General features: G+C 39.3%; 2 protein-coding genes across 2 annotated transcripts in view; both read right to left on the reverse strand.

Annotated features, from left to right (window-relative positions):
- tmem240b (transmembrane protein 240b) overlaps positions 1-3,276 on the reverse strand; it is a 5,348-nt gene extending 2,072 nt beyond the window's left edge. Inside the window, exons 1-3 of the mRNA XM_082138781.1 lie at positions 2,252-3,276; positions 1,973-2,079; positions 144-337 (exon numbers count right to left, since the gene is read on the reverse strand). Of these exons, the coding sequence (XP_081994907.1) occupies positions 144-337; positions 1,973-2,079; positions 2,252-2,293 (343 nt within the window). The 5' untranslated portion in view covers positions 2,294-3,276. The remainder of the gene's footprint in view (positions 1-143; positions 338-1,972; positions 2,080-2,251) is intronic.
- A 758-nt stretch (positions 3,277-4,034) lies between these two features.
- On the reverse strand, positions 4,035-10,811 carry ssu72 (SSU72 homolog, RNA polymerase II CTD phosphatase). The gene is made up of 5 exons (XM_082138777.1): positions 10,623-10,811; positions 9,647-9,790; positions 6,989-7,128; positions 6,801-6,919; positions 4,035-4,593 (listed from the first exon to the last, which is right to left on the reverse strand). The coding sequence occupies exons 1-5, from the start codon at positions 10,700-10,702 to the stop codon at positions 4,492-4,494; spliced, it is 585 nt and encodes a 194-aa protein (XP_081994903.1). The 5' UTR covers positions 10,703-10,811; the 3' UTR covers positions 4,035-4,491.
- Between the last annotated feature and the right edge of the window lie 1,318 nt (positions 10,812-12,129).

Below are 12,129 nucleotides of genomic sequence, written 5' to 3' on the forward strand. Positions count from 1 at the left end.
CGACACGACAGCCATCGGCACTGATCCTCAACAAACTCGTCTCCATTCCGGCGTGATGACTCTGATCTTCAACCATACAACACACTCACTCACTCACACACACGCACGCACGCACGCACGCACGCACACTCACGCACACTCACCGTAGGCTCTGCTGGTCCTCCAGAAGCGCAGTGCGCAGTGAAGCGCTCCGTCGAGCCACAGCAGGATCCAGCTGATGCAGAAGCCCATCAGGAGCCCGAGCACCAGATCCAGCTCCTGCTTGCTGACGCTGCTGCCGGCCGAGGAGCCGAGGGAGACAGAGGCCTCGTACGGGATCACGTGCTCCACAAGATGCCTGCGGGAGGAGGAGGAGAACATACAACATCATCACTCCATCACGACTCCTACACTGTAACAAACTCATCAAAGCTTGCAAAAGGGTGTTTCTGCATATAAGAACCATTTTAGGTTCCCCAAAGATATGATCAAACTTAATCATTAGGTTATTTCAATGGAAAACTTTTACTGTCAAGTTACTTTTAACTGTAAATTATAAGATGACGAATGTTTCACTTCCATCAAACAATATTTTACAGTAGAATTGTATGAAATGTCCCATTAGATTACAGCTTTTCACCGTACAGAGTAAGAGAACTTACCGTTAACCAACTAACAGGCCTTTATTGTAGGTCTTTTACCGTTAAAACAGCGATAATTTTCTGCAGTGTACAGTACGAAGATTGAGCTAACAAAAATATGATCCAAGAACGTTTCGCTGATGTTCCTGAATGTCTATTTATTTATTTTTGATTAATGAGAACATTATTAAAGACCAGATAACTTTGAACAAACGTTCTATTAACATTACTGGAAGAACGTTTGTTCATAACTTTGAGAGAACGTTCCTTGTTCTCTGGGTTGTTATTAAAACGCTTGTTTGTAAAACTTCATCACCATTTAGCATCTTGCCTAGAAACAACCCTATAGCCATCATTACTAGCGCGAAGACGTCACTTTCCCTTAATTAGGGCGCGTTAACACGACAACAATGTACTAAAAACAGAAACGTTTTCTCTTTGCGTTTTTCTCGTACAGAAGAAAACATTGTCAAAACGATCCTCGTTCATACGTCCACGAAAACGATTAAACCGCAGTATTTTGCTGTCAGGCCAGTAGATGGCGATGTCACTCTGTAAAGAAACACGTAAGACACGTGCATGATGTCACCATTTTCACAGATTAGCGTTTTTGTAGTTTGCACAGAGACTATAACGCTTTCGTTCTCAAAAACTCGAACTTTGAATCCCGTTTTCAATAGTTCGCGTTTTCAGGCCCACAAAACGCTGTTCTCGTGTAAATGAACGACCAAATCGCATAAAAAGTTTACCGTTTTTAGTTGAAAATTGTATGTGTAAACAGGCCCTTAAATGAAAGAAATCTGTGTTGTTACAAAAAATTGACCTAATGAAAGTGCGCTCACATTAACGATATTTCAGTGAAATGGTATTAGTCAATAACGTAGCGATGTACGAAGCACTGCTCAATCACAAGTCGATTTGTAAGCAGCTTTCGCGCGACTACATCGGAATTATCGTAAATACTAGTTTCCTTGTTAAAAAACTGGACATGAACACACCATTTGAACAAGTCAAAATTTTAATGCGATATGCTTGTAATCACGACTTCAGAAGTGGGAAGTAGGAAATTTCCTATAGCACATGAAGGCAGCATGAATCACGTGACCTGACAACAGAGAAATCTGCGTGGGGAACTTTTCCCGCGAAACTCCCGAACGTTCAGATTCCCATTGGGATGAATGGATTTTCCCCGGGAAATTCCGCTGAGGGACTGTAAATGTGACGCGCCTCAAAATACACCGGAAATCTGAAATTTTATATTTAAATAATAACGGGCTATAAGCTGTATTCCCCTCATTTGTATCTAGTTATCGGTGTCTCTAGTAAGCGAATAAAACTAAAGTGCATCTTACCTGCCGCAGGTGCAGTGACACACGCGCTCGGGTCCGCGCATGCGCGGTAGGATAAAGTTGTGAAATCGGTCCAGCAGCGCGTTCATGTCGGACATACACACGATGGCCTGGAAAACACCAAAACTACTGCCATTTCCCAGCGCTTAGCGTTTAAAAATGCATTTCAACATGTTTCTCCACAGAAAACCATACAATTAGTAATAAAGTTCATCCGCAGTCACTGTGAGAGAGAGAGTTATGTAATATTCCTCAGTAGAATCTTCACACAGATCTTCTTACCAGCACCAGAACCGCTCCAGCCACCATAAACATCATCTTCATCCACACACCGCAAACATCCTCTTCATCACAGTCCACAGATCGCGAACATCTTCATCACAGTACATACACATCATCTTCATCGCACTCCGCAAACAACAACAACACGGATCGAAATATCATTTGACCATCATCGTAGATCATTCCAGCAGCGAATCCTCCTCAGATCATCCTCCTCTTCATCTTCATCATCTTCCTCGTGTGTTTCCGCGACGCGTCATGAAGAGCATCAGATGTCTCACCTGCGGCGCGTCGGCAGCGCGATAGACGCTTCGGGCAGGAGAACAGAAAGAACGCGACGCGATCTGATCTGTAAGTGATCTGGAGTTTGACTGTATCAGATCTCAGATCAGTCCATTAGCTTAATGAGGAACTCCTGCGTCACGCTCATCTGGAATATCAGACCCACGCGCGACACCTGCGAAAATACCATGGTAATACCATGCTTTACAACACATGTATAACATCTTTGTTTGGTTTTAATGTATTACCATGGTTGTTTGGACATTAAGGCCCGTTGACGATATAAGGGTCGTTCCTGGTGCCTTTTTGCCATTAGAAAATCATGTGGAAAATTAAACTCAGTTTTTTAAAAGATATTTTTGTGTAGTCATGATCGAGTGATGTAAAACATTAAAGCTCGGGTTAATAAATGTAACCATTTATTAAGCAAAATAAATGAAATGGAGGATTAAAAAATGTCCTCCCTGTTATAGGGGAAAATGAACATCAGTTTCACATACTTATGATTTATGGGCTCTGTGTACATTATGTACCTTTAAAAGCACACCAGCTAATAAAATATCAGAAAATATTGTGTATGAATTGTACTTGCTTTCTCACTAATGCATCATTTTACATTTTCAGATACAAATGCCTAAAATGGGTTTTTGTTTACTTTTTATTTATTTATTTTTAAGTACTGAGTTATTGATACTCCAGAAAATTGTAATTGTCAGTGAATTATGAAGGTTTTTTTTGCTGGTTTTATGAAATTATTGTAAAAAACTAAATTGCTTAACAGGATGAACAAACTGATAACAGAATGTGAAAAATAACAGAATGGGAAAATAACAACAGAATGGGAAAAATAATAACAGAATGGAAAAATAATAACAGAATGGAAAAATAATAACAGAATGGAAAAATAATAACAGAATGGGAAAAATAATAAGTGTGATATAAAGAATGGATAATAAAGTGATATAAAGAATGGATGGATGATTTCCTATCGCTCACATAATCAGTTATATCATTACTTTAGTTTGAACTGGTTTTAGATAAGAAACAATATGTAAAACATTGCCACTTTCCCAAGTTGTTTTCCCTCTGAAGAAGTGATGACTGCTTTATATGATGTCGTGTCATTTTTTCCAACTTTCTTTTAAAGGGAACGTTGTCAAAAATAAAAGGGTGGATCATAAATTAAGTGACAAACTAAAAACCTTGAGTATAATTGCTAAAAAAAATAATAATAATTGAATACATCAGAGTGAATCTTTACTGATATCTCCAACTATGTAAAAAACAAAACAAATCCCCTATATATTAAGTGTTGTGTTTATCCTGAAAATGCTCGGGAACTGAGGAAGAATGCTGATATATGGAGAATCAAAATACTCATTATTAAAAATCAACTTCCATATGCTTAGAACTGAAATGGTGTGATTTATGACTGACAGGTTTAACACTGATATTGTTGAACATGAGGCAGTGAGATCATCTTTACTGGACACACACACTCTGAGATTCATCAACGCTTTATTCATTCATTCATTTATAGCGCAATATTTACAAGAATAATTTCAGGCACTCTGGGCTGCTTCAGGTACGATTACAGAATCATCCTTTCATTTACAAAATTAAAGGAAAAAAAAACAAACAAAATATACTCAATATAGGTATCAAATCCCATGTTTAAATAACGAGGAAAGAAATTCATGAGAAACTCAAAAGTATCCCGTCCCGTCCGCCAGAGTTATTAAACGTTACATCCTCTAAATAACGGTGATGAGATATGGTGTCCGCCCCTTCAGACGCAGGGAGAGCTTCACTCTAATGGGTTTGTTGGCAGCGGTGTGTGTTCTCCTCCTCTCTGCATGTTTCAGTACGAGCGTTCTTCTGAGGTGTGTGTTGACGTAAACAGAGAGAGAGAGAGCGATCTCCGCGAGCGCGTCGCGTGACGAGAGTTCCTGCGGCGTTCAGTAGAAGCAGACGGTGTGAAGGAACGGTCTGTGGCTTTTGTCCTCAAACTCCTGCAGAAGTTCGTCCATCTCGTTCTCCATGTCGTCAGTGTGTTGAATCTGAGACAGACGGATGGAAACACAGGCGTGATTGTGTTCTCCACAGATAGCCAACATTTGCATACGAGACAACGAATGCGTGTAAATACTGTTAAAACCATTTTTATGTCAACAAACGAGCAGAACGAGTGTGTGTGTTGCTCGTAAACCTTTATTTAAATTAGAATATGTGAATGTGAATATTTATGGAAGAATGAAATCTTAAAGTATTCTACAGAAATGTGCTAATCGCAAAAACTTGCGTAACAATGGACTGACAAACGCATATGAAATGTATAATCTTGCGTAAATTAGATAATATACTTTTATATTAGTATCATTGACAGTTTTTGTTTAAGATTTAATTTAGATTGTAATACATTTTTAGCAATTTTGTTTTTTATTAATTTTAAGTTGAAAAATATTGTTTTCTTCAGTTCTACATCAGTTCTACAGTTGTACGAGAAAAATAACAAATAAAAATACGTTTATTTTACTTCAAGTAACAAACTTTTTTTAGTTAAAAAACAATCGTAAAACCATTATGTAAATTAGCACAATTAGCACAACAATGCGTATAAGAACAGTAAAAAATTCTTTTTTTAAATTAATAAAACATTTTGTGAACTGAACACGACAACTTTACATAAACGAAAATTACAAACGAATTTGTAGACGAAAAGGATTTAATTAAACAGTGAAAGAAGCATTTGTTTAAAGGCCCATTCACACCAGCTGACGATAACTATAACTATAACTATATTAGTGTCCACACCAGCTGACGATAACTATAACTATATTAGTGTCCACACCAGCGGACGATAACTATAACGATAACTATATTAGTGTCCACACCAGCGGACGATAACTATAGCGATAACTATATTAGTGTCCACACCAGCGGACGATAACTATAACGATAACTATATTAGTGTCCACACCAGCGGACGATAACTATAACGATAACTATATTAGTGTCCACACCAGCGGACGATAACTATAACGATAACTATATTAGTGTCCACACCAGCGGACGATAACTATAACGATAACTATATTAGTGTCCACACCAGCGGACGATAACTATAACGATAACTATATTAGTGTCCACACCAGCGGACGATAACTATAACGATAACTATATTAGCTACACATCAGTGGACGATAACTATAACGATAACCATATTAGTGTTCACAGCAGCGTACGATAACTATAACGATAACTATATTACTGTTCACACCAGCGTACGATAACTATAACGATAACTATATTAGCTACACATCAGTGGACGATAACTATATTAGCTACACATCAGCGGACGATAACTATAACGATAACCATATTAGCTACACATCAGCGGACGGTAACTATAACGATAACTATATTAGTGTCCACACCAGCGCACGATAACTATAACGATAACTATATTAGCTACACATCAGTGGACGATAACTATAACGATAACCATATTAGTGTTCACACCAGCGTACGATAACTATATTAGTGTTCACACCAGCGTACGATAACTATATTAGTGTTCACAGCAGCGTACGATAACTATTACGATAACTATATTAGTGTTCACACCAGCGGACGATAACTATAACGATAACTATATTAGTGTCCACACCAGCGGACGATAACTATAACGATAACTATATTAGCTACACATCAGTGGACGATAACTATAACGATAACTATATTAGTGTTCACACCAGCGTACGATAACTATAACGATAACTATATTAGTGTTCACAGCAGCGTACGATAACTATAACGATAACTATATTAGTGTTCACACCAGCGTACGATAACTATAACGATAACTATATTAGCTACACATCAGCGGACGATAACTATAACGATAACCATATTAGCTACACATCAGCGGACGATAACTATAACGATAACCATATTAGCTACACATCAGTGGATGATAACGATAACTATATTAACGTCCACACTGAGGGATGATTTCACTGTTTATTATAAGCGCTGCAGTTTTGTCGTCTGCCGCTTGAAATGCTCGAGCTCTTTAAAGCAGGGTGGATTCTGATTGGCTGTCAATGTTTTTACCTTTCATTAGCTAAAAAAAAAAAAAAAAAAAACGTTCTGAACGTGATTCCAACGATATATCTTCTCTGTGCTGTTATGGTTATAGCGGTGTTGTGAACCGTGTTCTATTGAGAAGGGTTCTGCGAGCTCTATGGTTACGGCTGTTACTCACACACTGGCAGAGTTCACAGATGAGGAAGGCTCCCAGCGTGGCCTCCTCGTGGTTGTCCTGGATGTCCACGTTGATGACGTGCACCGGCTGGAAGGTCTCCTGCTCGCGCGAGCTCAGGTCTAAAAGAGACGAGGGGTTAATGTGCCGCTCGTGACGGTGTGTAACTCAACATCAGACGTGCTCCTCACCCTCCAGCACCTGGTCGTACACACGCTCCTCACAGGTGATCACCAGGTCAAACTGGTCTTTGCAGCTCTGGAAGCGTTCGGGTCGCGACTTGATGCGCTTGTTGCGGTCTAACATGTGTAAGATGCCATTCTGTGTGTATCTGAGGAGGATCAGTGGTCAAGGAAGACAAAACAGAGACACCAAACACTCTCACATCAGATTAAACTGTTCACAAAGGGTTAAAACAGTGGAAACTTGTTCACTAGCGCCATCTGCTGGTCAACCTGTGTGTCACTGTACAAATACATTTACATAATCTTAAATTCATTTAAAAATTGGAGAAATCAACTTAATTTTATTGTGTGAATAAAAGAGTGTGTGGGACAAAATGTAAACAAGCATTCATAACTGGTGTTCAAACAGAAATATCATCAGGTATCAGGTACAAACCAAATAAGTCATCATGTAAACTCTCTCTCTCTCTCTCTCTCTCTCTCTCTTTGCACTGCTACTCTGACTGACGTCTAGAGGAAATCACAGATCAAGATTCAATGATGAGTTATTTTTTACTTCATTTTTTTTCGTGCAAATCCAGGTTCAGGAAAATTATTATTTCTGCAAATATGGTTTAAAGAAAAAGAAACTGCAAATCTGGAGATTGTTCAGTTATTTTATCACTCACCATGTGAACATACGTCTGCACTGCAAAACAAGCTGTATGACTTGTTAAAAATATCAAAAGCATACTCTAAAAGCATTAGATATTACGCCTGGTTTTGATTGACTATCTTGAAGACTCGTGTTTTATGTTATGGCACTGGACTTTTCCAGTTGCTTGCGTTTAAACAAGAAAAAGAAAACACACCTATGCAAAAGACTAAATCTATAAAGTAATCTAATCTAAGTAAACTGCTTTAGAAACACTGCCTCGCCACATGAAGCATCTTAAGCTGGAGATATTTCCACTGTAGAATAAAACTCTTAGTGAATGAGATGTTCCTGGATCTCCAACCCTTCAGCACTAGTGATGCTCGTCTCTACGCTTCAGGATAACCCAGAACTAAAAACACTTTAGACAACAGCAAAAGATTGTGTTTATGTGTCAGATTCTCCCGGCTCGACATCACATGAATCCTGTTTTAATCTATTCTGCTTAAACGAGTTGACGGATCATCGAACAGCTTCATTAACACGCCAGAGGAATACATAAATCTGTGTGTTCTGCTTTCATGTGAAGCCAACGAATCATGAGGTCATCAAAAAACATGAGCCAATAATGACCCTAACAGAGTTACGTGCTGAACTACACACTTATGCTCGTCTCTCTGACAATGAACTAGGATGCATTTTCGTGTGTGCAATAAAAGTTAATAGGTGGATTTAAAGGTACAGTTCACCCAAATATTATCCTTCTGTCATCAAAAAAAAGAAAGAAAAAAACAAAGGTATTCTGAAGAACGTCAATTTTGTTTGGTTCCCAACCTTCCTCAAAATATCTTTTGTGTTCTTCAGAAGAAAGTCGGTCACAGAGACGTGGAACGACACGAGTAAATGAAGACCCTTAAAGGGTTAATGTAAATTCTGTCATTAATCACTCGCCCTCGTGTCGTTCACAAACCCGTAAGACTTTCTTTGGAACACAAATTAAAGATCTTTTTAATGAAAGTGAAGAGCTTTCTGTCTCTCCATTGACAGCTACGCAACTACCACATTCAAGCTCTAGAAAGACGTCATGAATGCGACTCCAGTGGTTTAACCTCAGATTTATGAAGCGACGCAACAACACTTTATTTACAAAATACTACTCTCCAACACATGTTCACGCAACACGTGCGTCGTGATGCTCTCGTGGACGAGCGGCACAGATTCACATTTTGTTTAAAAAAATTTTTTTATAAAAAGTGGTATGTTTTTTTGCGCAAAGAAAGCATCCGCGTCACTTCATTAAACTGGGGTTAAATCACTGGAGTCACATGGGTTTCTGAGGCTTTACTGTGGTGGACTGTGACCGACACGAGGGCGAGTGATTAATGACAGAATTAGCATTTTTGGGAGAATTAACCCTTTAAGGGTCTTCATTTACTCGTGGCGTTCCACGTCTCTGTGACCGACTTTCTTCTGAAGAACACAAAAGGAGCTATTTTGAGGAATGTTGGGAACCAAAGAACATTGGACCCCATTGACGTTCTTCAGAATACCTTATTTTTTTTCACGTTCCACAGCAGGACGACTGACACGGAGCTTTGGAGCGAGTGAATGATGAACTGTACCTTTAATGTCCCTTCAAACAGTAGATCATGGAACTAGCAGCGCAAAAGTCACGAGTTCGACTCCTAGGGAAACCAGGAACTGATAAAAAGCAATGCACGTCACTTTGGATCAAATGTGAGGATTATGTTTCACATGGAGTTTAGAAGAGAAGGAGAACTATCAGTTAAACTAGTTAAAACAGGACTGAAGTTCTTGCGATTTAACCATAATATAATTATATTGGAGTTCCTAAGATAAAGGGCCGTTCAATAATTATAACTATAACTATATTGGCGTCCACAGTGGACTCTATTCTTGTACATTTTTAACCCAGTGTGTGAGTCACTTTAAGCTGGGTCAGTGTTGATGATGATGGATCTTCCCTGTCAGATCTGTAAGGTGTGTTTCTGTGTGTGCGCTAGGGATACAGTTCCTTGTCTTTACGGACCAAGTCGTTGTACATCTGCTCATAAGTGGTTTTGAAGTCATAAATGTTGGGTTTGTCCGGAGCGGGTCCCGGGAGTTTCACGTGGGTTCCTGTGCCGAAGGAGCGCACATCAAACCCGCGCTTGCTGAAGGAATAACAGAGAGACAGTGAGAAACCACAAGAGATCAGAACAGCAAACACACACGTGAGGAAAAAACCCTGTTCAACCTGAGGCGACTTACCTGAGATCAATTACCTCACCTAGATAAACCTAGCCTAGATAGTGTCGCTAACTAGTCTTGAACAGGAAATCTACCTTTTAAGTAACTGACTTTATAAAATTATGACCAGTCTTGAATAAATTTAGATGACTAGTTTTTGTTGTTGTTTTTTAACTAGTCTTACGCAACCAGTCAGTGAATATACGCACTACTCACCTGAGATTTCTGATTTTCTAAAATAAGATTATCTAATTTTATCTGGCTAACAAAAAGCTACCATGGATTTAGGACATGTACTGTGCGATTATTATTTGAAATACCACGAATTACCATGGTATATAAATCTGGTAATGGATCAGGAGTACCATGGCATTACCATCTGATGTACCACCAGGGTACTGCGTTTTTGTGAGGGAACCATTATTAAAAATATAAAAATAAAAGTCTTTATATAATTTAGTTGGTCTGACTACTTCATTACAGAACGTTCTTTTTTTAATTTGACTCTTTTAGACGATCTTCATCTGCTTCCGTGTTGCTCAACGCGTTTCTTTATGTAAAAAAAAAAAAAACGAGCATAAATGTGAAATATGTTTATAATGATTCTCGCGAGCCCCCTCGGTTCGTGTCTCGCTATCTGACTGGCCCGGTTCGATGCCGATCCGCTTTTGGACCGTGTGAAAATACCGAACGACGAAATAATGAAGAAACCGGCTCAAGTTCGGCTGGGTCCGGCTGGTTTTCTCTCGTTGTTACCTCAGGATGTTGTGCGCTTCCATGCTGCGGTTCTGGTTGCTGGAGCACACGACCGCGACACGCAACGGGTGGGCCGGCATCGCGATCTAAAGCCCGGTGAGGGTATAACGGGTTTGAGGGGAACGCTTCGGAACGAGAGCTCGGTTATACAGCTCTACTCGGGTCCGCTGAGGGGAAGAAAATGGCGGAGGAGCTGCGCAGCTGTCAGTCGTGCGTCACAATAGGGGGAGGGAGTGGGCGGGGCCTCACGAAAGCCAATAGAGACAGAGCGCGCCGCGTTTAGGCCACGCCCATCGGGGAAAAACAAACAGTCTCCATTGACTCTGTACTGTGTGAAGCTGCATCCTCGTCATTTATGACTTATGACAAAAAAACTAAACAATTAGTCCAGTCATTTTAAGCCAAAATGGGCGTCAACCTTGAACAAATTGCAACAGAATCAAACTCAACTGATTTTGTATCCTCCATATGTCCTGAGTAAGGGAAAAAAAGCCCCGAAGAATCCCATTAGGGGAAAGTTTTGAAAAACCCCAAATATAGTCTATTCATTCTTCTTCTCACATGAATAGGGTAAAACATTTAACCTTTAGATATCACCATGAAAATTATTGAGTCGATTACTTACATCAAGACAAACAAAAAAATGATTATACGTTTTTTTTAATTGTTTGTTAACATGGACAAACGGTGCATAATCTAATTACGTATGTGCTAATTTACATAAATACCACAACACATCTAAACATTGGGTCTAGCCAGGAGAACATGTGTTGTTGAATCTTGTTGACACATAACAGTAAAATACTTAATGTTAAGGTCTGAATGAACACATTACGGCCACCCATGAGCATTAATACATAGAGGCAGGAAGAAGTACTTTAGAAACCAGCCTTTATTAATTATTATTGCAGAGATGGGGTTTGGGGCTGGGTCTGTGGGACTGTTTCTGGGGATTCACTTTTTATTTTACTTACCATTGTCTCCCCTTCTTCCCCCTTTTTTCATAAAATGACTGGACTAAATGTCTAAAAGCTGCTGTGTGACGAGGTGTACAGCAAACAAGCTAAACAACCCAGACATAAGTGTTTATAAGCTGTCGACTGCCAAAAAATAGTGTTTAAGGACACAAAGTGGAAAAAACGTACGCGTCACTTCACTAAACTGGGGTTAAATCACTGGAGTCACATGGGTTTCTGAGGCTTGAAAGTGATGGACTGTGAACGACATGATGGCGAGTGATTAATGACAGAATTAGCATTTTTGGGTGAATTAACCCTTTAAGGGTCAAAAGTGGATACGGGATAGCTTAGCTTACTGAAATATAATATAAAACTGACATTTTGATATTTGACTTAGCAATGATTAAATGTTTACTGTGTAGTTTTAGCGCATACTGAGTGTCAGGATCCCACAGTTTACCCATTCGTTCCAGCCGATATCCACTTTTATATCCTAAACAATCGTTTTTTGGGGGTCGACAGCTTATAAACACGTATTTCTGGGTTGT

This window comes from Leuciscus leuciscus (genome assembly GCF_965113295.1).
Source record: "Leuciscus leuciscus genome assembly, chromosome: 15".
In the NCBI taxonomy this organism is placed as follows: domain Eukaryota; kingdom Metazoa; phylum Chordata; class Actinopteri; order Cypriniformes; family Leuciscidae; genus Leuciscus; species Leuciscus leuciscus.

Bases quoted from the DNA above. Each gene is read 5' to 3' on its own strand.
- ssu72 (XM_082138777.1), bottom strand. From the start codon at position 10,702: ATGCCGGCCCACCCGTTGCGTGTCGCGGTCGTGTGCTCCAGCAACCAG. The intron at 9,791-10,622 runs GTAACAACGAGA...TTATTCCTTCAG, and splicing joins GAAGCGCACAACATCCTGAG to CAAGCGCGGGTTTGATGTGC. The intron at 4,594-6,800 runs GTGAGTAACAGC...CGTCTGTCTCAG, and splicing joins TCTGTGAACTCTGCCAGTGT to ATTCAACACACTGACGACAT.